Source organism: Parasteatoda tepidariorum, chromosome 1 (genome assembly GCF_043381705.1).
Source record: "Parasteatoda tepidariorum isolate YZ-2023 chromosome 1, CAS_Ptep_4.0, whole genome shotgun sequence".
Taxonomy (NCBI): Eukaryota; Metazoa; Arthropoda; class Arachnida; order Araneae; family Theridiidae; genus Parasteatoda; species Parasteatoda tepidariorum.
The window spans coordinates 43,973,576-44,000,673 of NC_092204.1; the positions used below are offsets into that span (position 1 = coordinate 43,973,576).

At 27.0% G+C, this 27,098-nt stretch overlaps 2 protein-coding genes across 2 annotated transcripts in view; one reads left to right on the forward strand and one right to left on the reverse strand.

Annotated features, from left to right (window-relative positions):
• Positions 1 to 24,852, reverse strand: LOC107440125 (WD repeat and FYVE domain containing 2). The gene is given in 13 exon segments (XM_071179410.1): positions 1 to 2,998; positions 4,788 to 4,896; positions 7,118 to 7,248; positions 8,039 to 8,140; positions 9,009 to 9,150; positions 9,997 to 10,123; positions 12,864 to 12,976; positions 18,017 to 18,167; positions 18,805 to 18,859; positions 19,027 to 19,100; positions 19,183 to 19,250; positions 21,701 to 21,905; positions 24,601 to 24,852. Coding segments are annotated over 12 exon segments (1,296 nt in total). The 5' UTR covers positions 21,877 to 21,905; positions 24,601 to 24,852; the 3' UTR covers positions 1 to 2,950.
• Positions 24,853 to 24,929: 77 nt separating this feature from the next.
• LOC107440127 (glycogenin-1) overlaps positions 24,930 to 27,098 on the forward strand; it is a 16,942-nt gene continuing 14,773 nt past the window's right edge. Inside the window, exons 1-2 of the mRNA XM_016052959.3 lie at positions 24,930 to 25,482; positions 26,544 to 26,682. Of these exons, the coding sequence (XP_015908445.2) occupies positions 25,473 to 25,482; positions 26,544 to 26,682 (149 nt within the window). The 5' untranslated portion in view covers positions 24,930 to 25,472. The remainder of the gene's footprint in view (positions 25,483 to 26,543; positions 26,683 to 27,098) is intronic.

Below are 27,098 nucleotides of genomic sequence, written 5' to 3' on the forward strand. Positions count from 1 at the left end.
GAAGAACTTAGTTTTTAATTCTTATAAAACATATAACAGTGCACTGTACAAAAAATACATATATTCAGGCTCTAGAGAACAAAAACAATCGTGATTTTTATAATTACAATAAAAGGTAAACATAATTGTTTATTAAACTATTTCTGCAATTTCGCTTTTTTTAAAAGAGAATTACTGTACACATGAAGCAGGCTAGAAGCTCCTATGTACACATGACAAAAGCACTCAATTACAAACACATTACAAACAGCACTTATTTCTTATATATATAGTATATGTATTCACCTATTGAGGTCAGTTTATTGGTCTCACATATTTAAATTATCAAGCCATTATGCCCGATCTTAACTTAGGGCAACTAAATTATATCAGATCGAAAGATTAAAATTTAAAAATTTCTGTGCAAAACAAACAATTCCCAAATGTACACAGTGCCTACTAAAGTCCTTAACCCTCCTCTTAACTTTCGAGTTTTTGGTGCTGTAGTTACGAAATGGTGTCTGGCGTAGAAAAGTGGCTATGTGCTACAAGATGAGATCACTTACAGTGCCATCTAGAGGAAAGATGCAGAGTTAGAAGTTTATCTGGAAAACAGGATAAGATATGGGGGGAAAATATGAATTGACAAAAATGAACAAATTTGCAAAGAAACTGCTTAGCAGACAGATTGTAGTGGGCGGGAAAAAATGTTAGGTTTTGTTGATTTGTTTACCTGAAATTTCTTACAATGTAATCCTACATAAAACATTCCTAGAAATTAAAATATATATATATATATATAGATTAATAAATAAAAGCTAGCAATCACAAGATACCGTAATATTTTATTTTCAAAAACTTTTAAGCATTTGATGTCGACAAGATGTCCATTTGTATTAAAGCCATGAAGCTCTACAATTTTGTAATTCAGTTTTTTCTGACATCTTGCGCCTTTTTCGAAGTAGAAATGCTAATTTTGCAATTTTCCACTAGTCAGCCCATGCGTAGCCACTTTACTACACAAAGACACCATTTAACTATAGTAATTTGAAAGTTAAGTAGATTATTACAGACCTCAGTGGGCACCCCATATAGTAGTGATTAATAAATCATTTAATTGCCAAATTAATTAAAGCAATTATTACCATTAGAATGATTAATGTAATTAAACATGATAGTAAAATAATAAAATAAATAACATTTCATAAACATAAAATACATTCGAGTAACAGTTTATAATTGCAGATAAAAATGAAGAAAATAACAAGCTTAAATATTATCTTTAATATTTTTATAGCTATGAAAAATCTAGTTCTCATTCAAAAATTTAATCATAAAAATGCATAAATATAAGCAAGCTTATTCTCTTACAGAAATTTAATTGGCTTGATATGTTCATTAGAATTCATGTGATCATAATAATACACCACAGTAGGAACACAAATATCACAAGAAGGCTTGGATAAAGTATTAAATAACACCAACAGCATCATGGAATAATAATTATATTAAGAGGCCCACATTTGATGGCTTTTAAAAGAATTGTATTTTTAATTAAATTAATATTTTATAAACTTTTTTATGGTTTACATTTTTATTTTTGTAAAATGAACTAAACAAATATTACATTATCAATTTTCAATAAATAAACAACAAAGTAAACTTTAAATGTTACTAATACGAGTTTAATTGGTCTTTGATAAACAATTTTTTCAAATTCTACAAACTTCTGCGCACGATAATTTAATTAGAGTCTGGACAATAATCTATTTTATTACAAAAGTGATATTCTGTTAATTTCAGTAGAGTAATATTTTTTACAGTGTGCACATAAAAAAATGTGAAGTGTCTAGAACCCTAATATGAAATATAAAAAACCTTTGCATAAATCCTCAAAAGATTATGTGGTTTAAATTTATTAAGATTAAAATAATTTAGACCTAAAAATCACTGATAGGGGAAAATTTGGCAAGCCAAGCATGATATACAATTACTAGAGTCCCTAATGACAATTATATTGATTTATATTTGTAAAGAAATTATTACTTTTCTTAATAATAAAAAAAATGTCTTAACTTAATATTTCAATTGACAAATTTGTATTCATTTGCTACATACTTTATGCTTCAAGTGCCAAATTTTTTGCTTTAGGTAATTTCAAATGATTTATATATCATTATTTTACAGAATTTGAAATTGCATTCTTTGTTAGGGTTGTACGTAAAAAATTTTCATCTTTTAATCATTCATGTTATAATAGGACTGAGAACATCTCACAACACTCTTTTCTGTACACTTTTATGCAAACTTCTTATTTTTATTAAAAAATTTAAATCTTGAAATGCACACTTTGTTATTCAACCATCAAACTTGGGACTCTGATAATACTAATAAAATTAACATACAGACTAAAAAAAAAATATTGATTGCATACCCATTTTCTATATTCAGAAACACCCCCATACGACAATATATATAAAAATTTCAACAAGAATTTTTGCACGCCCAATAATATACGTGAGTCTCGATTAAGATTACAATTGATTTGGCAGCTAAAATATACATCTTCATTGTAAATGTTTTGGAAAAATTTGGACCATATTTACTCAAGTTCTTCTCATTGTTAGAGGCAAATGAAAATGGGTGTCAACCCTCATTAAAAACACATTTTTGTCAGTAAAATTAATACATTTTCTTAACGAAATAATTAATTGAGATTAAGAAACAAATATCAACATTGATATATGTATGCACAAGTTAAAGACTGGAATGATATCTTATTACATAAATAAGAGGAGAGGAAAAAAGAAAATAACAAATAGTTGTCCAAAAAAATACAGTCATTTGTTTTAGCCAGGTTAAGACACAATTCATCTCTTTACCACTCAATGATTCCAGTGGGGAAGCTACTGTGATGCTATTAATCTCCACAGAAGGCATTGAAATTCTGTTTCACACAGACGGAGAAGTATCATGCTGTATCTGGCATAGGCTGCAATAAACTGCTAATATCCCAAAGCTGAAATTTAAATGAGAAAATATTGAAATAAACAGAAAGATAAATATATACTTTTGTATTTATAATTTGTTTAACTGAGCCTGAAATGATTCAATAAGAAAGAAAGCAACAAATTACAACTTAGATGAAGAATTTTTATTTTTTAATTAATTTTTACTAATTTAGGTCAAATTAAATGAAAAATATTATACTTAGAATTTTAATGACTAATCGGGGTGCGTAGCCAAATTATTCAACAAAAAATAAGCACCTTTTAAGCACTTTTCAAGAACTCAAATAATATTTTTACGCACCTTAAAAAATATTATAACTAGGCAGGGTGAGAAAGTTTTTGACAATTGACGTTTTAACCGTCATGTCAAAAAAAAAAACCTTTTGGCATTGTTTTTGACAATTGTCAAAACTTTTGAATCATGTAAATCGAATGACGCTTTCATACGCTACAGACTAACGATGCGCCGAAATAGATAAGGGTTGAATTAATTGTGAAAACGTTTAATAGAACAATATGAACAGTGTCTTTCTGCATAATTCGTAGCGAAAATCAACATGGTAAAGGGAAAATCTCAATTTTAAGCACTTTTTAAGAACATCCAATGAAAAAAGCACCTTTAATGGCTTTTAAAGAACGAAAATCAAAAATAAGCACCTTTAAGCACTTATTAAAAACGCTATGCACCCTGCTAATGGTTATGAGAAACAGCATGAATCATCTGTGTACTTTTCGGTTTTATAAGTATACACAGTCGAACCTCGTTGACACGAAATGGGTGGGACTGCTATAATTATTTCCGATACACGATGAAAATAATTTATTACATACTAACTACATATATATTATGTATTTCATTAATGTATGCAAAAAATACTCTTATGTACCAAGCAAATAAAAATAAATTCCAAAATTTGAACTATATTTTCCACTATTTTAGTAAAAATAACAAATAAAAAATATAATGTACATAACAGCACTTTATGCATCTTATTTTGAGTTGAAAAAGTCCGTAATAGATTTTTGCTTTGTCTTTTGATTTTCACATAGATTCCAAAACTGCAGAATCTCTTCCAAACAAGTTATAGCAGAAGTTGCGCTCCTTTGTTGAGTAAGAAAATTCATTACATTTTACATTTGTAATAAAGAAAAGTAATTACATTCGTAATAAAGTAGTTGCAGTTAGAGTAACTTAAAAAATAATGTATTTTTAACCACTGATCTATATAACCAAAATTTTTTTGCTATAGAACTGCACAAAAGATAAACAAATTTTGTATCTTTTGTGGAAAAATAATTTTAAAAAGTCATCTTAATTGTTTATGATAAATATTTTTTTTTACTTAAAAAATGATAGGCATGTATATAACTATGTTCTACGCAAGAGTGCCCCAAATTGTGATTTGGGCTAAATAATGTTGCCGAGTAATATCACTGAGTAATTTATTTTCAATCAATATTAGTTAATTAAAAAAAACTTTAAGGTAACAAGCTCAATGTATAAATAATTTTGAACATTGAAATGAAACATTTCATTGCTTGCAAATTTATGTGCATATGTTTAATATTTTTAAATTGACATAAAAAGAAGAAGAAAAAAAAAATGCTGAAGAACATACAGAAAATATGGAACTGAAATATATGTTGACAACTACACATTATGCTGTTAATATTAATTACTACACAGTAACTAGAATAAAGTTAACAAATTATTTCCTAATTAATATACATGCAGGATAAAAAAAAACAAGTAGTTACAATAGATTTAAATAAATAGACATGAAGTAAAAGATTTACCTTAATGATTTTATCAACTCCGACAGTAAGTAAATGTGAACGAGTTTCATCTAAATCCATATGAATGATACTATGACGAGCATCATGAAATGAAGCTAATGAAACTTTACTGAAATATTAAGAATAAATAAAATAAGAAATATACAAGAATATAAAATTTATTTTAAATTTACAAAAGAGGGAAAATAATAAATACAATATACAATCTATGCTTCGTAATATGACCTCGCCGCTTCCTTATTGCGATCCTTACACTATAATAAGGAATACATAAGTCCCGTTTTTTATTCCATAGATGGAATGTTATTTTAAAGCCCATTAAAACATCTAAATTTAATCGTTCATTTCAACGCAGAAACCAATTTTTTTTTTAATTTAAGAAATTTATGCAAAAGCAGATATTAAACATTATTGGGTTTTCATACAAATATTTTTTCCATTGACAATAAGTTAATAGATAACATTGAAAATTCTGGAGAAAATGATCCAAAACCATATTTTATTTGGCAGCTCAAGAAACATGAAACATTTTGACTTTTCCAAGAATAAAGAAACAGAGAAAAGACAACCTCTTATTATCCTAAGTTGCCGTAGGTGCAATCTATGGTCAAAAAAATTCTGAAAAATTTATTACTTTCCATTTTTGAGTATAAGAAGCGGATATTGCTTCTGGATTTACTTCTCCTTCTGGTTTTTCACAAGGTTTGGTTTACAGTAAGAAAAAATTAAGTTGAAATAAATGCATCGGGTAGGAATCAAGACCTGAAAACTCAAAACGATCTGAAACGATTCTTGAAAATGAAGTTTAAATAAAAGAAATCAGGTAGGCCCAGCCTCTCAGCTGGGTGATACCAGTGGTGATCTACACCCCCTCTGCTGAGGGGCCTAGCATGACGACAAGTTCAATAATTCGTGTGCCCCCATAGGGTTGGGACGGGGTTGACCCTTACAGCAAGACAGAGCAAAATCAATGGGACCATGTTGGGCACAATGATTTAAAAATTTTTGTATCCATCTGTGAAAATTGTAATCTTCTGTACACATTGATAACTTTTTAAATTTTTTTTCAAAGGGTTAATTTTTCAATCACATTATTCTTACAGCAAAAAAAAACATGAATAAAGTACAGAAATGGGCATACTATAGTTTCAGTTCTATAAATAAGAACCTTTCTCAGAGTCATAACTCCAAATGCTAGTAAAGAAGTAAAGTCTAACATGGGCAATGTGGTTTAAACAATAGGGACAGATGGTCAAGTTTGAACAAGATAACAAAAGAAGAGAGATAAGAAACAGGTGTATGCAGAAACCCAGGGTGCAAAAAATTATTTTAAAATAGATTTCCAAAGATTGGGAAATGGGGTGATATTAGAAAGATCATTGATCAAATAATTAGAATTTTGAAAATATAGAATGATTCCCAAAAATCAAGTTCCGTAGATGAATAGAGTTGAAAGATTTTAGCAAAATTTCTGTTATTATCATTCTGCTAAATTCATTTAGCAACGGCCTCTAAATTTATCTTCATTTCGTTTTGAAAGAAATAGTTTACTTTGGAGTAACAACACATAGCATTCCCATTCTTTTTAATTTTATTTTTGCTTCGACTTTGCAGTTCTCTGGGAATATGTTATTTAGCGTGCTTCGAATGATTTTAGCAGAATCTCTGTTATTACCATTCTGCTAAATTCATTTAGCACTTCTCTCATCTACTGCCTCCACATTCTTCTTCATCTTGTTTTGAAAGAAATAGTTTACTTTGGAGTAATAACACATAGCATTCCCATTCTTTTTTATTTTATTTTTGCTTCGACTTCGCAGTTCTCTGGGTATATGTTGGTTAGCAAAAATGGCTGCTATTACAGGCCTAATGCTGTAGGATTAAATTAAAAGTTTTTCAGGAAATTAATAAAAGACTGGTATCAAAGTCACAAATTGCTAAAATATTCAAACTCCTGAAAAGCTTTTTGTGTTATTGCAATGTTTGTGAAAAGGTAACAAAGCAAATCTGTCAATATGAAAGAGCCCTAAGGGTTTTCCAGATAAATATAATGAAATTGAATGCATGGTTATCAAAAATTAACATTCACATGATAATGATTAGAAACCTATTCATTATGAACTTTAAGGAGATTATCTTTTTAAATATTCATGACTTAAACACACAAGCAAGTTTTTGATAGCAACTTTATAATAAAACATAGTATTGTGAATTATTTTAAAATATTCTATGTTTCTCTATAGGGTCATTAGATTAGTCCAGGTCAAAAGAAAACAATAAGTTATAGCATAAAATTGAAAGGAAAAAAAAAGGATGAAATAGAAACTTACTCTGCATCTGTTATGACAGTGTGACACTCATCACATACTCTAACATCAAACTCATATCCCATAATGGGGATTTTGCTTTGATTACTACTACATTTATCACACACAGCTTTGCCACATTTACGACAATGGTGCTAAAACAGAAATAAAATTGCACTTTAATTTCATACAATTAGCACTTTAATTTCATACATTTAATTGTTTTATGGGTTAAAAAAAATTAAATTACACTTCAATTTTCATAATCAATAAATTTATATACATAGAAAAAGAGAAACTAGAGGAAATTCTGTAAACTTGTTAAATATTTATCTGGAAACAAGTCTAAGAGCAGTTTAATGTACAAAAATATCTTTAAAAAAATGTGGTTCTTTTTTAAAATGCAGCAAACCTTTCATTCATAAATTTTTACTGATGATTATATTATGCATAACATGTTTTATGCAATAAATACAAGAAGCTTTAAGAGTGACGACAAATGATTTTCAGTAACTCACACCTCTAACACAGTCATGCTTCAGGGATTTAGAATTAATTGTATAATGAAGCAACATATAAAGTGTGGCAAATCTCAGTATTTAGACTTAAACATAAAAATAAATAGTTAAAAGTCTGGAACATGTCGGAACTTCATTTTTTAATAATTTAGAATTCCAGCTCAACTTGAAGGAGATAATTAATATTCTACGTGCAAATAATTGCTTTATTGTGAAAAATAAAAATAAATAATCTATGTACATGAATCAAATTGAAACTATGATTTAACAAACAATAAAGTTTGGAAGAGAATGACATTCTTTCAGCAATTAAATTTATCACAAAATGCAAAAATTTTAAAAAATTCTACTATGCCAAACATATATAAACAATTGGTAGCAAAAAAACAAACAAAACAGTCAAAGTTTATAAACATTTAATACGTACCTGCCGTAGTCCAATGGTTTTTTGGTCAACCATAGCTTTTATATTCCAAAAGAAAGGTCTGGAACACCGTTGGCAATAATCACTGTCTGCCCAGTCAGGTGTCTAACAAATTAGAATAATAAACTGCATTTAGAGAAGAAGAAAACTTAAAATAAGAAAGTGCTCTATTTTTTCTAACTTATATTTTACTTTAGTAGTCTTCACTTATTTGTTCTTAATAAATTTGTGATAGAGTACATTTGTACGGAACAAAATTTTTTAAAAAGGATGAAAAAGAAATATTTTTGATATTAGATTAAGAGAAATAATGTAGAAGATTTTAGAAATCTTGATTTTCATGCAAAAATTTAAAATATATAATAAATACAACAATTCAATTAATAGTATTAAACAGAGGATTTATTACTTTAAATTGTTCTGGTTTTAAATTTTTGCATTTTTTAAAACTGACAAAAAGATTTGGAGGCTAATAAGTTATTTTCAAAAGAACTACATTAAAACAATAACTTGCAGTACTGAATTACCAATTTGAAATTAAATACTTGTAACACTAAAATTACAATTTGCTCATTGAATTGCTATAATTTTTTAAGGAAACCTAAATAATTTAATGAAATAAAACTATAATGACATCTTTATTTTTCAATGATAACTATAAAGATTTTATATAGTTTGAAAAATATTACGGAAGAGAGTAAATAGTTTATGAAAATTAAATCACTTAAATTACTGAAAACAATGTTAAATGCCTCCTTTCTTATAAGACAAAAGTTTCATTGTGAGGAATGGGGCCTCAATAAATGGATGATGTCATAATCTTCATATAGGATGATAATACTTATCACTTCAATATGATTGCCATAAGAATGAAAAAACATTAAATAATTTATACGATTTAGTTGGTTACACATGATACAAATGGGTATAAACTGTTCAAATATTTAAACAGTATCCAAAAGAGTTAACTCACCTCCAACCTATTTACTTGCATGTTCCAAAAAACTATTGTACTATCTTCAGCTCCAGATATTAATTGTTTTGATGCATTGGCAAAACACAAAGATGTTACTTTATTNAAATTTTATTTAAATATGATCAATTCATCAATTTTGCTTTGCAAAATAGGTATATGGATATCTTATTTTAAAATTCACTTGCACTATTGCCCCAGATAGCTGTACTCCATTCTTTCTCTTAATAAGAAATATAATTTTATTTTAAATTGTTAGTTGATTCTATTGATTTTGAAATTTATGTCATTGATTTATATTTCTTTGCAAGCTTTTTAAAGCTTTCATCCCGATCAATTTGAAGTAAAATATAAAATTTTTCATTCTGGGATAAAATAATAGACTTCATTTTAGCAGAAGTAGAAACTATGATGATCAAACTAAAATGCACCGATAATAATAAAAAGGCAGACAAAGCAACACAAATACAAACATTTACTTATTTTAATGAAACCAAAACAGCCAACTTTATTAACAAAACATTTCTTTATAGTTCACATGAAATATTCCTTTTCATATAGTAACACAGTACAGAGAGTTTTTCATTTTGGAGCCCTATTTATGATATTTATCATAAAATACCAACTTAATGGTAAGTAATCTCTTATCTTCCGAATATCCAACTTTGAAAATCAGTGATCATAAGATGGAAAATTATCTAATGTTACCCTTTTGCTTATTAATTACACTCATTTCAACAATAAAAAAAGACTATATATAAGCTCAAATAGAATGCTTAAGCTTGTTTGAAATAGAAAACAATCTTTAAATAAACTGTGTGCACTAGAGAAGTTTAATGTGAATTCATAATTTTTTTAAAATTTTTAATAGTTCCAAAAAAGAAAAAAAAGTGGAAAGTGAAAGCATAATTGTAATGTATTTGGTTCTAAGTTCTTGTATATATTTGGCTTTTCAAAAATAATACATACAAAAAGAAGAGTGTCTTACTGGTGTCCTTGTAATTCATAAGCTGTACCCTGTTGACCTCCTATGTCCCAGACAATTATTGATTGGTCAAAACTTCCGGAAAATAAGAGCTTTCTTTCAGGATCCCATGATAAACACCTTATACTACCTGTTAGAAACATATAAAGCAGTCTATAGTTTTACTGAAACTAAGTTTTATATTATAACAGTAATTTGTGATTCAATTAAAAACAGTTAAACAAACTACCAAAAACATAATTGCTTTTAATTTACGTAATAACTAGTACATTTGATTAACCGTAGTCTAAACATATTTTATTTTGAACCAAAATTATAGATTGACAACAGGACTGGTGAAAGGGTGGGCAACTATCCCGAGCACCAGGTTAGGGGGCACCGAACAAGACTTAGATAGTCAAGAGTAAATCTTTTTCTCTACAATAATTGCTAAATAGTGAGATAGATAACTTCTTTCTTCATCTGATTTATCTTAACGTTTTGATCTTGCTTAATTTAGGTGAAGGGATTTCAAATCTGAAATCATCAGAATTAAAATTAAATAGAAACGCATGCTCGAAAACGTTGTCACACGCCACTAGGAGTGCTTCCCTATTATTATCTGTTCACATGAATGGTTAATAATAGTGAAATTCCGCTAGCAACGCATGACATCATTTCCAGACATGGGTTTTGATGCAAATTTAATTCTGATGATGTGCCTTAACTGCCCTATAAGTTTGTTGCAACATCTATGTGACTCTCTGTTATATGTTTTTTACTTGTACATTTTGACAAAAATAGACTAAAAATGTCATTAAAAAAAGGGTGCTTGGAGAGAGAAACTAATTGAAAATTTGAAACCAGTGACGTGAAAGTATTCAAGATACATTAAAAAAACTTCTGCAACGAGGAAAAAAATTATTGCTCATTGTAATCATTTAATATTTTCCTAATACTTAAAAGGCCATCCATTCTTTGGTTAATACATTTGTTACAGGATTATTTTTAATTTATTTTAAATGGTTACTTTTCAGATAGTATACTTCATAAACATTTTATTACAGGTTTGCTTCGTAATGAGAACTGTTATTATACAACATACTGTATGTTATTGTTCAACATACATTTTTGGCTTACATTGAGTGCCTGAATTAGAATGAACCTATGGACTTCAGAGCAATAAATTTTAGAGTGAATGAGTTTTTAAATAAGGAAAATTAGAAAATTTTAGAAATACCAAAAAATTGGCAACTATTTAAACAGTGAAAAAAAATAGAACAGAAAATTAAACTTAAACATTATATGCCAAATTTTTGAATTATATACACTTTCATATTATATCTAGGTAAAGAGGCAAGGATTCCTTGAAACCTTAGTAATAATGAATCTAATAATGAAGAAGCAATAATTGTGAGGGGAAAAAAAAATTCTGAAACAGCCATAAGACTTCACAAAAAATTGCCTTTAAATGCACAAGTTACAATAAAAAAATTTAAAAAAAAATTATACATACATATTTGTACTAGACTTTGTTTAAATTATTACAGAATAATTATCAATAAAAAGATATTGTTCAAGTCATCCTACTTTATGTTACAACTGGCCTGAACTTTTTGAATTCTGATTTGGGTCATGGTTAGCAATAAAATAATTTTTTTAAAACTATTATTACATATTCTGCTGTTTCTTCTACACATCTTATTTGAGAAACCATTTTTTTTCTTTTCCTTCTATTTTTTCAGATTTAATTTGCTTTATTTTACACTTAAAAGACTATCAACATAAATTAGCCTTATAGATGCATAACAGCTTCTATTAATCATAATTCCTCTTTGTAAATAGAAATATAAAAATATGAAATTTTTATTTTAAATGACCTTATTGCATTAAGAATTTCAAAAAGTAAAAATAAAATAAAACCGCAATAAAAATAACATTTTCTGGAAAAATTTAATTTTTATTAAAACACTTCTGTAAAATTGCATATTACTAATTGCACTCTTTTCAGATTCAAAAGAAAATGTTTTGCAGTTCAGAAGGTCGTATAGTTTTCTGACAATCATTGGACATATAAATCAATACCTATAATATCAAATGTGTAAAATATATATAAATTGCAAAAATTTGCAATTTTTAGAGAAAAAAGTTATAGAAACTTTCACATATTATTTTAGACTTATTTTAACTCATTAATACTATCACTTTACTAAACACAAAAAATAGTAAAAAAAATATTAAAATAGATACAAATGAAACAATATATACACATTTAAAAAAAAAAAACTTAATTTAACCACAAATGTTTTTTTAGATAACTGTATAATTAAGATCAGTTCACAAGCATGCTTTGTTTACAAGAACAAGTTCTCTTAAAAGGGGAAGGGGAAAAAATTTATCCTCAACGCAGTACCTGAATGCCTCTTTAAAGACGTAATTGGTTTGTAGCCGGATTCTTCTAACTTTAGCATTGTAATTTCACCAGTATCATCACCGATAAATACATGTTTTGATTGAGCATCAAACCTTTATAACAGTTAAGTATTTACACCCATTTTTTTTATTTTATATAATTCACATGCTACAGATATATAAATAATATTTTAATGTAAGCTTTAACATGATTAATTTCAACATGAAAGAAAAATACAAAAGCATTGCATAAGGATAAGAGCAATTTAAATAAAAGGTTGGCAGCATTGTTCAGGTAGTAAAAGTTACTAGAAAAGCAGTAACGGGACAGAAAAAAATAGAAATTCTATAAAAATACGAATTCTGCAGAAAAATAAATAATTACAGTTAAATTTCTTTATTAAAAATCTATATTTGGCTTTTAATCTTAAGAAAACAGAAGAATTATCTTAAGATTAAAAGTAAATTTTTAATAGTACCTGAATGTCCTTTTAAAGTAGTAATAGGTTTATAGCCAGAGTCTTCTATCTTTAACATAGTAACTTGGCCGGAATAATCGCCGATAAAAACATGTTTTGACTGAGAATCAAACCTTAATAATAAGTTAAGTGCTGATAACTAACACATTCACAACAGAATCAGTATTAAACAGCATCAAAAGCAAAAACTCTACAGATAAAATGAAACATGCAAAATATAATATCGAAATGAAAAAAATAAAATCACTAAAAAACAAAAAAGAATCTGAGAAACAAAATTATTGAATGATTTAAGCGTAGACAAGTAACTAAGAAAGTTTGCATAAATTGAAAAATTTCTTTAGAAAATGACATAGTAAATGCATATAAAACCGTAAATGCATTTTCTCCAAAAAATATTTTTACATTTAATTTAAAATATTATTCAGAACAGATTCATCATGCATCTGCAACCATTTTTCAGGACTTTTTTAATCACCAAACTTGGCGATAGGTGAGATTTATCTGGCTCTAGTTGTAATGCTGTTATCACAGAGAAATTATGAGAGAATCTGACGAAATTATGAGAGAATCTGACGCATTGAATGATATAGGCAAATGTAGCATGATATAGGTACTGGTGGAAGATACTATTTATGTTTTAATTATGCATATGACAGTTTTGAAATTGCATAGATCATAAAAAAAGAGGATATTAAAATGGATGCTGACATTTGACATTTTAATGCTGTATATGACACCATTGAAACTGCGCAGATCGGAAAATTAAGATTATATTGGAGTTGGATATTTGATGTATATAACTGGTTTCCATGTGCACAGATGGGATGAGAAGAGCATTGACGTGCTTAATTTTTAATTTGTCTTTTGTTTTTCTACATATCATTTTCTGCAGAAATTTCAATATTTTGCTTTTGGAATAGAATTTTGTGTGGAGTTTCTTTCTCTCTGCAGAATGAATGGTTTGATGCGTGATTGGGTTTTGTAAAGTGATTTTTAAGCAAAGTTGCATTTTAACCATGAATGTTGGATGTGGTTTTTCAAATTGAATTATAATTCTTTATAATAGAGGAAAATGATAAAAGGATTCTAAGAGAAGTTTGGATTAGAAAAAATGGTTTAGAAAATGTTATAGAACTGCGAAACAATAAAGCTTTTTTTAATAAACTGATGAGCAGGTAAAGTGAATTTATTTCGCTTATAATAAACTACAAATTCAATGTTGCTAAGCTGTAAATTTAACGATTTTGTATTAAATAAGAGTTTTTTTTAATTTACTCAGCGTTTCATGGCGATAGGAGAACTAGTAATCTTTTAATAGTTTTGGCAGAAAGTGAATTCATGCTTTGGTGCATAGTTTTTAAAAAAATTTTTATGTGTGTAGTTGATATTTAAATTTTTTCAATTGTTAATATGAATGATGATGATGTTGCCAATTAGGAGACTCTGAAGAGGTCATGAATTTAAGAAGAAAACTGAATAATCTTTTGCTTCATTTTGGGGGATTTCATGTTTCCTTTTTTTTTTTTTTAAATTTATACAAAGTAGTAACAGAACTGTTGCCGGAGTCATGATTCAACATAGATCTGCAGTATTTTTTATTAATGGAATGTTAAGATAAAAGTATTTGTAGCTTAAAATTTACCCAAAAAAATGGGTGCAAGTGCATAACAAAACTATTGCTACAGGTTAATGATTCAATAAAGATCAGCAAAATTTACCAAAAAACAGATGCAAATGCATTATAAAACTGTTACCTAGAACTCATAATTTGATCTACATCTGCATAGCTGCCAAATCTTCCAGTTTTCTCAAAGATTTTAGTTTTCATATTTAAAGCGGCAGTGACACTCATGTTATTCCATTAAACATTTTAAATTATAATAGTAATTATAAAAGAGTTTGATCACCACTACACAAAAATAATTGCAACAAATATGTAAAAGCTTAATAGTCCTTACAATTGCGAATTTCAGCCTGATAAAAGTATAAAAATATTTTTGAGTAAGATTGTTTTTCTGTAATTATTTTACAACCACTTGGAAAAACCAATTCTCGAAAAGAGTGAAAGTTGGCAGGTATGCATCTGCAGTATTATCGTTTTACGAACTGTACTTTAATGCTAAATAATGTCTGTTTTTACAGGCAACTTAATTTAATAGGATTGCAATATTTAATTCCTTTATGGCATGGTAAAAAATTGGCACCGTTGGAACTGTGTCAAATGTAGTTGGCAATGGAAAAAAAAAAAAAAACACTGAAAAATGTGTAGAGATTCATAACAAATCAGTTCCATTATAATAAGACAATTATTGAAATTTTTGAACAAGACAATTATTAAATTGTAAATGAATATTGATCACATTCATTCATAATTTTTTGAAAAATCAATCACACATTTCTAACAGGTTTAGTATAAATAATGTAGGTTTTATACTTTAAAAAGTATTAGTATAAGTAATAATATATAGTGCACAAAATAAAAAATGGACTGTTTTGAATAACTTTTGATCTACTTATCTGATTTTCACGTTCCAGAACTCAATCCTAGAGGTTTAAGAAGGTGACCTAAAATATGTTAATTAGCGCAGACAATATTTTAAGTTTCAAAATCACACACAAAAACATATTTTCAAGGAATAAACACACTTTTTCCCCGACGGATTCCGATTTCAGACCCCTAATATATAGGGGGTAGACGCAATCTGGGAAATATAGTACCCTTTATGATAATCCCCCCCCCGCATGTTGTACACAGCTATAAAATTCGTTTATTCAAAGATAATTCCATACAAAATATAACTGTCAGTAATTATTTGCTATTTTTTATTATTTTATTTAGTAATAGTCTAAAAAACTTTGAATAGTAAGATGTAAAATTTTTTACATTATTTTCAACAAAGNTTGTACACAGCTATAAAATTCGTTTATCCAAAGATAATTCCATACAAAATATAACTGTCAGTAAATATTTGTTATTTTTTATTATTTTATTTAGTAATAGTCTAAAAAACTTTGAATAGTAAGATGTAAAATTTTTTACATTATTTTCAACAAAGTAATTTAACATCACAAAATACAAAATTTGACTGAAATCGGTCAAATAGTTGTTGAGAAATTAAATTTTAAAAACATGGCTTCATTAAAATTCGATTTCCCAGGAACTATTCAACCAATTTTGTTCATATTTTCCTATTAAAATTACATTCTTAAAAATGATTTAAAAAGTAGTATACCTTACAATTCATAATTTTTTCGACTGTTATTAAGTAAGATAATAAATATTTACTAAAAGTTACATTTTTTATGGAATTATCAATCAATAGAGGAATTTTATAGTTGTGTGCAAAAGAAATTTCAATTTGCTTAAAAAGTTCTAGAGATATTGCAAAACACAAAAAAAAAAAAAAAAAAAACATTAAAAGGTAAAACTTTGAACCGCTCTCCTGACCAAACTAAGGGGACCATATTTTCCAGATTATTTTCAGAAATCTTAATCTGTCGAAAAAAGGTATGTTTATTCAGAGAAAGTACGTTTTTATGCCTGAGTTTGTAATCAAAAATTTTGTCTGCTATATACTAATTAGCGTATTTGAGGTCACTCCTTGAATCATTAAGATTGAGTTCTAGAACGCGAAGATCCAATTATTAGATCAAAAGCTATTTAGGATGGACCATTTTTTTATTTTGCGCACTGTACATCTTGTATATGAGAATCTAAATTTTGCCATAAGACAATCAAATAAGAACTAATTTTAAAAAATGAAATTTAACCTTTTGATCAGTGATCATGAACTTAGTTTAGAATAGGTTACTTTCTTGATAAACAAACTGGTAACAAAAAAAAATTTATAAATAAACTTTGCTGAACATAAAAAATTTTTTTGAAGGAGAAGTAGATAAACAGTTCCCCTGTAGATAAACAGTTAGAGTTTAAGCAAATTTTACTATTTCTTAAATAATAAAATTAGAGATAAAATAAATATTAGAGTTAGCTAAAAACAATGTTTCAACACTTGTTTAGTTTTTTTTCTTCTCAACTTAACAAGAAAAACAAAATTTTAAAGTAGACACAAAGTTTAATTTTTAAAGTTACACATTCAAAATAAACTTATAAGCAACTAAAATTAGCATTTTCAAACGTTATGAAACTAATCAGAAATTTTGATTTGAATTTAAAATTACAAGGATGTGCTTTGAAAATGTTAAGAAATAAAACAAAATTGAAATGTTTCCGGAATGAGACAATGAACAGGTAAAAAGTAAGTTAAGTTGAAAAAGTTGTTTTAAAAAAAATAATAATAAAATTGAAAAAATTATGATGAACACTAGTTATCTAATAATCTGAATCCTACTTTCTTGCAGTATAAATACTAGAGAGATAAGTTTCTGAAAAATGTCTTCCTTGCTGCATGCATTCAAATAAAAATCAAAGATAAAAATTCAGTTTTAAATCTTAATCAAAAATTTAAAATTAATGATTGCTATTATAAATAAAAACATTATATGAATTATTTCAGAATTATCTAAAAGTAAAATAGAGATAAAAACTCTAAAATTGAAATTTTTTTTATAACCAATAACAAATAGATTGTAACAATAAGTAAGGAAAGTTTAAATATAAAATATGACAATAGATATTTGACATATTTTCAATAGAACAAAACTCCTACCTATCCGCAATAAAAAGAAAAATATTAATATACAAGATATAATAATGTATTATACATTCTACATTAAAAAATCGCCTAACAACTTGTTTTTTAAAAAAATGGAGGAAAAGATGAAAATGAGGAACAAAAAGATGAAAATATTGCACGATTTATTATTTTCCTTTTCTCCTTGTACTGTGGAAACATAGGTTCATAGAAATGTCTTGGCTTGAACCTTTCAATTCTCTCTTACCATTATTTTTAATAAAATATGTATTATAATTGTAATAAGTGGGGTTTGGTTATCAGAAAATATTGCAATTAAAAACTTAATTTTGGAAAAAGAAAAAAAAAACAAAGTTGATAATGCAGAAAATTCAAATCAGAGAAACTCGAATGTTCTTTTAGTAACCAAATGATTCTTTTAAACATTAGATATGAAATAATAAATAAAATTATCTTTTTTAGAAAATGAAAATAAAAGAAATTTTGGAAGGATACTGTAAAGCTGTGCACCAAGCATTACATTGGAAGCCTCCTAACCTTTGGCCAGTTTCTGAGCAATGCCATTGAAAATATTTATCACGACCAACACTCAAGACCCATTCAGACCACAATGAGAACACAATATCAGCAACGCGACCTTGATGAGCTGAAAAATGGAACACATTCATAGACAACAGAACTTAATAATTTTAAAAATTTTGTTTTCATAAAATATCAAAAATGTTTTATATAAAAGTTCTTTTTGTTAAAATGAGCTTAATAAAGAGCTTCCCAAGAGTTTACAACCCATGAATCTTGATCTTAAACAGGACTAGGGAGTTTTATTTTCAATTTAACTTTCCGTTTTCAGAATTACTTTGAGACTGAATTACTTGAGCCCACATTGAAGTGGGTCACCATAGCTTCTTCAAAAATAAATATTCAATACCTTACTTATATTTCAAATATTAAAAAATTTTTGTACAAAATAAGCAAAACTAAAATTATTTCTTGAAAGGAAAAATTATAGATAAAATTGCTAACAGAAAAAAAACTATTAAAATACACAGTTACTGATATAACTAAATACATATATTTTTAAAATATTTTATTGGAAAAATTTGTTTTAAATCAGCACATATACCTATTAATAAAGTGACAAAGAATTCTGTTTAGTTCAGAGAAAAATAATTAAATTACCATAATTTTATAATGACATAACAGAAGACTTTTAAAGATAAATAAAAAAATAAATAAACTTTTTGTTAGAGTCAATATAATCTATATAATTTTTTTCTTTTTACCTAAATAATTTCTTTGATGATTCATTCGGTTATAATCTTCAGATAATAAAAATTCCTGCAATAAGCAAAAGTATAACAAACTTTAGATATAACACTTTATAAAACATAAATTTTAAGTATAAATTGTAAATTTTTAAAAAATAAAATAATTAATTATATATATATATACAAATAATACTATTATATTAATTAAATAAAAAATATAATAAGTACTAAACTTACTGATATAGTCCCATTATCCATACCCACAAATAAACGCTTTGTTTCCTCGCTATATACAATACAAGTAGCAGGTGCTGAAAAATAAATTATATTTGTTTCATCGCTTTAAACATTAATTCAGTAAGTTTTGAAAAAAATAGAAGATTATTTACTTACAAGGCATGTAATGACATATGCTAGGCCAAAATTGTCCTGTGTCACGTTTTAACCAAACTCGCACAGTCCTTCAAAGAAAAGACCATTTAAACTGTATAATAATAAAATAGCCAAAGCAAAAGAATAAAAACAACAAATTAAAGTGAAAGAGGTAAAAGACTATTTAAATTGTCAGTGTAATAAAACAAATAGCCAAAGAAAAGAAACCAGAACATAACAAAGTATAGGGAGAGGAGTAAAAGACCATTTAAATTGTTAATGTAATAAAACAAATAGCCAAAGCAGAAATAGCATTACAGGAAGAGCATTACAAGTTATGTTGAAAGAGGGGGTATAAAGACCATTTAAATTATTAGTAAATGAAAGAAATAGCCAAAACCGAAGAATAAGAGCACAACAAATTATAAGTAAAGGAGGTCATCTCATAAATTTGAAAACAGTGGAGTTTAAAATTTTTTATAAGAATTAAAGACCTTAGTGAAAGAATGTGAAATTTTTGACAACAAAATACCTTTATAACTCAATGTATTTTTGATTTTCAATATTAATTTGAGTTATCAAAGTTTCAAAGAGGTTCAAGTCGCAAATATTTTTTTTAATACTTAAAAAAACATTAGGAACTTGTGCATTGAAACATTTCAAGACTTAACATCTTAGTTTTGAAACAACGGACAGTTTAATGAATATTAATGTGTGGGTTAAATTTGAAATTTGTAGAACATAGATCACTAGCAAACAATGTTTGACTATTAAGAGAATAAATGAAAATTTTGAACTAAAAACTGAACTGAAACCTCGAAACTTTTGAACTGAAAACTTTTGAACTGAATCCTTTAAAAATCATAAAATGCCTTAAACTGAAAATGTAACCAATTTAGACTATGTTTTATAAGGCATGTTTGATTTAAAAAAAAAAAATGTGTCTGATATTCGGATTGCATCACATACTGATAAATATATTTATGTATTTATAAAGGTAACATTATTGTAGTTGGTTAACAACAGGCATCATGTGAAATAACATGCATTCAGAGAACTGAACAAAACTAAAACCAAGAAGAAAGTGAAAAATATGCAATTTAACTGCAAAATAAACTACTTCTCACAACACTTCACAAAAAGAGTGAATAATTTTCAGATAGGAAAAATATGATTGATGAACATATGAAACCCTTTTAAAAGAAATATTGAAAGAATATGATTATACAGGAAACTCTGATTTCTAAATGTAGGTGCAATTTAAATTTCAAATTCTCAATAATAGTAAGTAATCAATATTTCAAAATTCTTTTGACCATAGATTACGTCTAAGATCCCGTATGTAGGTAGGTAGTTTAGGGTAGTAGGTAATAGGTAGTTTTACCACTCTTCCTTCATCCAGAGAAAATTGAAGATGTTCAATGTTTACTGAGCAGTAACATAGCAAAAGAAAAGAAATAGGGGTTTGAAAAATTGTCTCAAGATTTTGTAATCGATTAACTCGCAGTCAATGGAAAAATGTCTAATTCCTATTTTTAAAGTTATTTTATTATTAAAAAATAATTAAACAAAATTACAGTTTCTATCAGGGACGCCACGAACTTATATGTTTGGGAGGGGAAAATTCTCATTTTGCAGAATGAAATTCCTGTTTAGAGCGAATCATAAATTAGTATTTGCTGTTATTTTTACATATAAATGAAGAAACATCATGAGTGGAATTTTTTAAGCTTACATTATTTCTTTATCTTTAGACATAAGACTGCGAAAAGTTACTGAGAATATTTTTTCTAAAAATTCAATTTCTGAAAATTTACCAAATGGCCAAACAAAATTTGCAGACTAACGAAATTCTTAAGGAGGTCACAGCGACCCTGGCACCCCTGTTTGTTATATTGGAAAAAACAATTCAATTTGGGCATTAAAATGGACATTAAATTAACATTACAACTATGGAACAGAAAACAGGACTTCATGCAGCGATCAATATAATGGAAGGGTCATACTATTAGGAGGTTCACTAAAGAGCTAAGAGTATACGATATGATTCGTGTTGTATTATTTCATTTAAGTAATTTTTTGGTCTTTAAATGGGTTTTTTATTTGGTTCCATATTATTGACACTACTAGCAATGCAAAATTTTTCAGACTGATGGCATTATTATTAGAGTAGAAACATGGCGCACAAGTTCTAATAAAATAAAATTTCGGAAAAAATTTCAGTCATTTTGGTGAAATTCTTTAGTTTGTAAGAAGAAACAGAATAAGTAAAGTTGGTAAATGTTACAATTGTAGTCTTATTTTCTTATTACTATCTTACTACAACAAATTAGATATTTTTGATGCATTTTTTTTTGTCATGATGTGGAAACAATGTTTTTGCAGACGATTCGCACGCATTAAATTTATTTAATAAAATTTTTACAAAAATAAAATATATTGAAAAAAAGAATAAAATTTATAATAAGGAAAATTTAAAACATTACCACAGTTTGTAAAATAAAAATAATCAAATAAAAAGAGAACTTAATATCAATACCTGTCATCACTAACACTTATTACACCTTCAGCATTAGGTACAATGACAGCCATATTAATAACATCTTGATGTCCTTCCAATTTGCTAATGAGTTGCGGTTTACGGGCATTGACGAATTGTGTACTTGCACCAGCAATAGGTTTAATTTCAGCAGCCATGACTAGTTCTACATTCATTAGAAAATACTCGAGTAAATCTTCATAAACTGAGAAATATTAAAACATTCAATTCAGTCATTCATTCCAGTCACATACTCAAGATATCCAATGAGAAAATATAAGGCTACTATACATAGTAAAAAACTAGTAATTTAGAATTTTCACAACTGGTGTCTTTTATCTAACCTTAGATAAAACGAAAAACTTTCTGCGAGCACAAAATCTCAAAAAACTTTCTGCACATATTGGTTAACTCTCATAACTAGTTTCAATTTTCCTTTTTGACGCCACCTCATTTTAGCCCATTCCTCTGAAAATCTTAGATTTTTTTAAAAAATTTTAATTTTTATAGAACTCTATATAGATTTACACCACAGTGATGAGTTTGGTAAAAAATCCAAAAAGCTTAAAGTAGAAATCCAAAAATGTTATGCGGAAAAAGACTTTAAATAATCGAAATATACCTGAAATTTAAGCAGGTTCACTCGTATCAATCTGGATACATATTAAAAGTTTGTGAATTTTTGAATATCTTTTGAACATCATCTGATTAAACCTGTTAGTTTAAGTGAGTAAAAAAATTAAGGTATCAAAATTTGACATCTGATCTATGTTAAAAGGCTTTTAGTTGTGAACTAAATAAATTTAGTTATTTCCTTTTGATATCATTTCCTCCCCCCCCTTTTTTTTTTTAATTTTGTGTCACATATTTGCAATGTAAATGTATCACAAAATTTTATTCTGACAGATTCTTAGTTTAATAAAAAAAAAAATAGTTTTTCTCAAACCATTGAATTTAAAAATGTATTATTTTATTCAACCACAATTGTTTTGATTGTTTCACTCTTTCTATGTATCATTCACACTTTATAATATACATACAATATTGATAATCAAAGTAAAATCAAACAAAATATATAATAAGCTTTATGATTTCCAATTTAGGAAGGTCTACTGAAATTGAAAATTACAAAGATATATTGATATTTTATCTTTTTCAAACCAGTTTACTTCTAACGTAAATATTTTTAACATATTAATATTTATTCATGCAAAAATTACATCTGTTTGAATAAATTTACAATAGGGCTTAAGATAATGTTCGAATTGCGACTTTCTGTAAAGTTTACAAAGGGAGACCCTCGTTGTTTCATTAAAAAAAAACTCTGCTAAAAAAAAAGCTCGCTTTGATATGGCGTGAGCGACTGGTTAGGTTTATCAACGTGCAGTATCTGATCAAACATGTGCTACCTTTTCGTAAAATATATCTGGCAAAAAAAATCCTCTTTTTCCCAGATTCCAATGAGAACAGGGTTTGCTTGAGAACTTGCTTTATTAAAAGTTATTTGTAAGCCTGTTTTTTCTAAAGTTGAACTTGTGAAGGTACCGCTAAACGGTAGTAAATATACCCCTGGTACTATAATGGTTTTATTTTAATTTTTTTCTTTAAATCCTAGAATTTTTTTCAAAATATGTATGTGTTATTTTAAACTTTTATAACGCGAAAGTTTTTTTCTTAGAATTTTTAATTTATCTCTGCCTACCGCCCCCGATATTTATGTTCATATTTTTTTAACAAATCAATTATTGATAAAATAGGGGGGAAAATATTTACAATTAGTATGAGTTTTTTCATTTTTTAATGAAATTCTAATAATTAAAAATAGATTTAATTTTCAGCAAATATACTACTTATCTTTTTGATAAAAATTTAGTGCTTAGAACATTTATATTAATATAAAAATTATCATATTTGCTACCAACATGACTAAATATGCCTGTGGCTTTTCGTTAGTCAACAAGCTGTGCAAGTGGCTCTTCACTCATAAAGGTTGTGCACCCTTAATCTAATCTATTAACTTAAGTGAACATTTACATCAATTTTAATAAGAAAGAAAATTTTGTATACAGTAATTTTAACTACAATCAAATAAGCACTTAATTTTTTTTAAATTTTGTTTTTCTAAAGTTAATAACAGTATCAAAATCAAACTAAGAATCTAAATTTTGAAGATTTCCTTTATTTTGAGAAATTCTGCATTATACTTTATTATTCATTAAAGTTAGTGTTTTTAACTTTTAAAAATCACTATACACACTTCAATATACTATCAAAGGAAAATTTAAAATAAATAAATATAAATAAAATATTATAAATAAATTGAAATATATTAAAATTAATTTACGTTTATTTTTGCTTAGCCAAAAAATAGAATAAAACTAGGGCACAAAAACATTTTTCAGATAACAAAATAATATTATTAAATGAGAATTACTCATCTAAGTTAAAAATTCTCTTATTCAATAATTTTATTGATTTGATGATATGATATGTAACTGTTGAATAACAACTGGGAAATATGTTGTAAAAATGTAATTCACAAAAACAAATCAATCATTTAATTTAACAAAAATTCATCGTTGATTTTAATAACAAAACAAGAAAGTTACTTTAAATATTAACCTAATAGCTGGTTTTAATGATATAAAATACATCTATAGTTGATTACGTGTACAAATAATTATGCTTTAGAAACATTTTATAAAATAAAAAAAAATTAAAAATAAAATATTTTAAATAGTGTAAAAACAACAAAAGTATTTTAAAGGTAATAGTTTCATTCCTATGTGACAAGTGGCACTTGGCAGATCTCAATTTTGGTTTTAAAATCATTACCAGTTTTGTTTTTTAACACATTTAAGCAGGAAAATATCATAAGTCGTTTTAATTCACAAACCTACTTTATAGAAAGCTTATATTTTCCACATGAGGCGTTAACCATCACCTATCAAAGCATAACGATTATCATAGGCCGTAAGCCATTGCTGCTATCAATCAACTAAAATAAAAACATTGAACAAATTGTTGCCATAACACACGAGCAGATCACGCAGCGACACGAACAAAAAGTAGTTTTTATGTCAAATTTACAAAGTTTCAGAACAATACGCAATAGTGAACTACTTTGCCAATTTAAAATTTTAGACTTTAATTTATTACGCAATTCTGGACAAGATATAATTGTAAAAGAGAAGTCATTGTCACGGGATGCTACTTTTTTTTTTGTTGCAATTTTTTAAGAGTGTGAGATTGGGAACATACACTCATGAGAATTCAAAATAATTGTCCCTCTTTATTTTATGAATTAGTAATTAAAAGTACTTTTAAATATTAATTTAATTAAAAAATTTTGCAAATTTTTAGTTGCAGGAATGCTAAGTTTGCTTGATCGTAAACTGTTTCAACTTTTCATTCGTTTTTGAAAAACAGTTTGGACAATTTTATATTCGTTTATTTCAGAAATAAAAAAATGGAAAAAACTGAATGATATGAAACTGAACCAACTGATTTTGTTTACGAACGCCTGCGACCTTAAACCACAAGGTGTTGGGCAGGCGAGGGGTTATTGTGGTTGGTCAAAATAAAAAAAGCACAGATAAACAAAAGTCGTGTTTCTTAATTTGACATCGCATTAAAATTGTAAAATATTAAAACGTATTTAAAAAGTAGTTTTATTCAGACATGCAATAAATTAAAATATTTATATTTCCTAATTATATTTATTGCATTTATTCTTGTTATTATTTCTTGTTATACTTGACATTGACTTCAAATGGAAGAAGGTATATTGTATGCTTCTCAATTAATCGAACTTTATCATACAGCTTTTCACTCTTTTATTTAAAGATTGTTCATACATTTCGTTTTTTTTTTGGTATACATTTAGATTTAAGTTTAAATTTTTCTGAATTGTAAATATTTGTATCCTATATTGTTATATATATATTTTTCTTGTCTATTTATAATGTCAAATATTTATATTAAACACAAGCTCATGTTCGCCTAACGGGCAAATCATTTAAATTACAAAATAAAGTTTGATGTAAAGAATCATTTAAAAGTCTTGTTTATGCAGGCATTTTCTCTGGAAGTTAATTGTTTCTAGGATTCTCAGGGGTCTGTTTAGAAGAAATTTGGGTTCACAAAATATCTTTTCATAAAAACGGACCCTTCACACAATATTTTAACTTAAAAATGAACCCTTCACAAAATGATTTTTCTTTTAATCGGACCCTTCACAAATTTGTTTATCTTCATTATTGTTTTGTTAATTGAATAAACCCTTCCCAGGGCAGAAAACAAGAAAGAGGGATGTAAAGGAATAAAGTTATGTCCTCGGCAGACAATTCTTCCATTATTCGTCCGAAATGAATATTCTGCTTTCAGCAGTATAGGCTAAATACCAGATATTTGTATGTTGCATCTCTAATTTAGAAGCAGCAATTGCTGTTTATTTCTGAAAATTTAATTTTTTTTAAATTATAATTTTAGACTGCTGAGCATAATCTTGTATCTCTTTTCAATTTATAACCATACTATTTGCACAAATTCATAAAAGCAGAACCCTGGTTGAAAGAATGTAAGTAATTTTTTCACAAGAACCGGACCTTTCACCAAATGTCTGGACAAACCCCTGGTTCTGCAACAAGACTTGATTATCAATGTTCTACTAGTGTCATCAAAAATAAACAACTCTCACGAGTCAAATTATTACCAAATTTTTTAGATGATGAATAATTTTATTTTGCTGTATTAAGCATAAAGTAACATTAAATATTCAGAATTGCAGTTTTGAGCATTCTCGCTTTAGGGCATATTTTTATATTTTCTAATTTTAATTTAGGTAACTTTGCTTTCGTGACTCTAGCAACGAATGAAACTTATAGTAAAGGAGCCATAGTTTTAGGAAAGTCTTTGAGACTTGTATCTACAAAACATAGGCTAGTTGTTCTTGTTACAGCTGGAGTGCCAGAAAAATATAGGTATAAATTTTAGCTTTTCATAATAAATAATTATTTTATGAAAAAAAGATAATTCAATTGGAGGTGGAAATGCTTTTTCCCATATAGTTAATATTTTGTAAACTACAGGAAATCAAATTTCGGAATTCATTAATGTCGATACCAAAAATAATAACTAATGACCTGCTTTGGTCTTTAGTTATTATTATTGGTATCCACATTAATGAAATGTGTAAAAAGTTTACTTCATTATATTATAAAATTTTTTTCATGTTGTATCAGGGTTGGCAGGTTTTTGACATGTGACAGTTTTTGACAGTTTAAACCATGGTTTAAACCGTCACGTCAAAAACCTCACTGTCAAAAATGTCGAAAATGTCAAAAACCTATATTCATATGTGAAATTTAATTAATACATAAAATTTATATATTTTTTA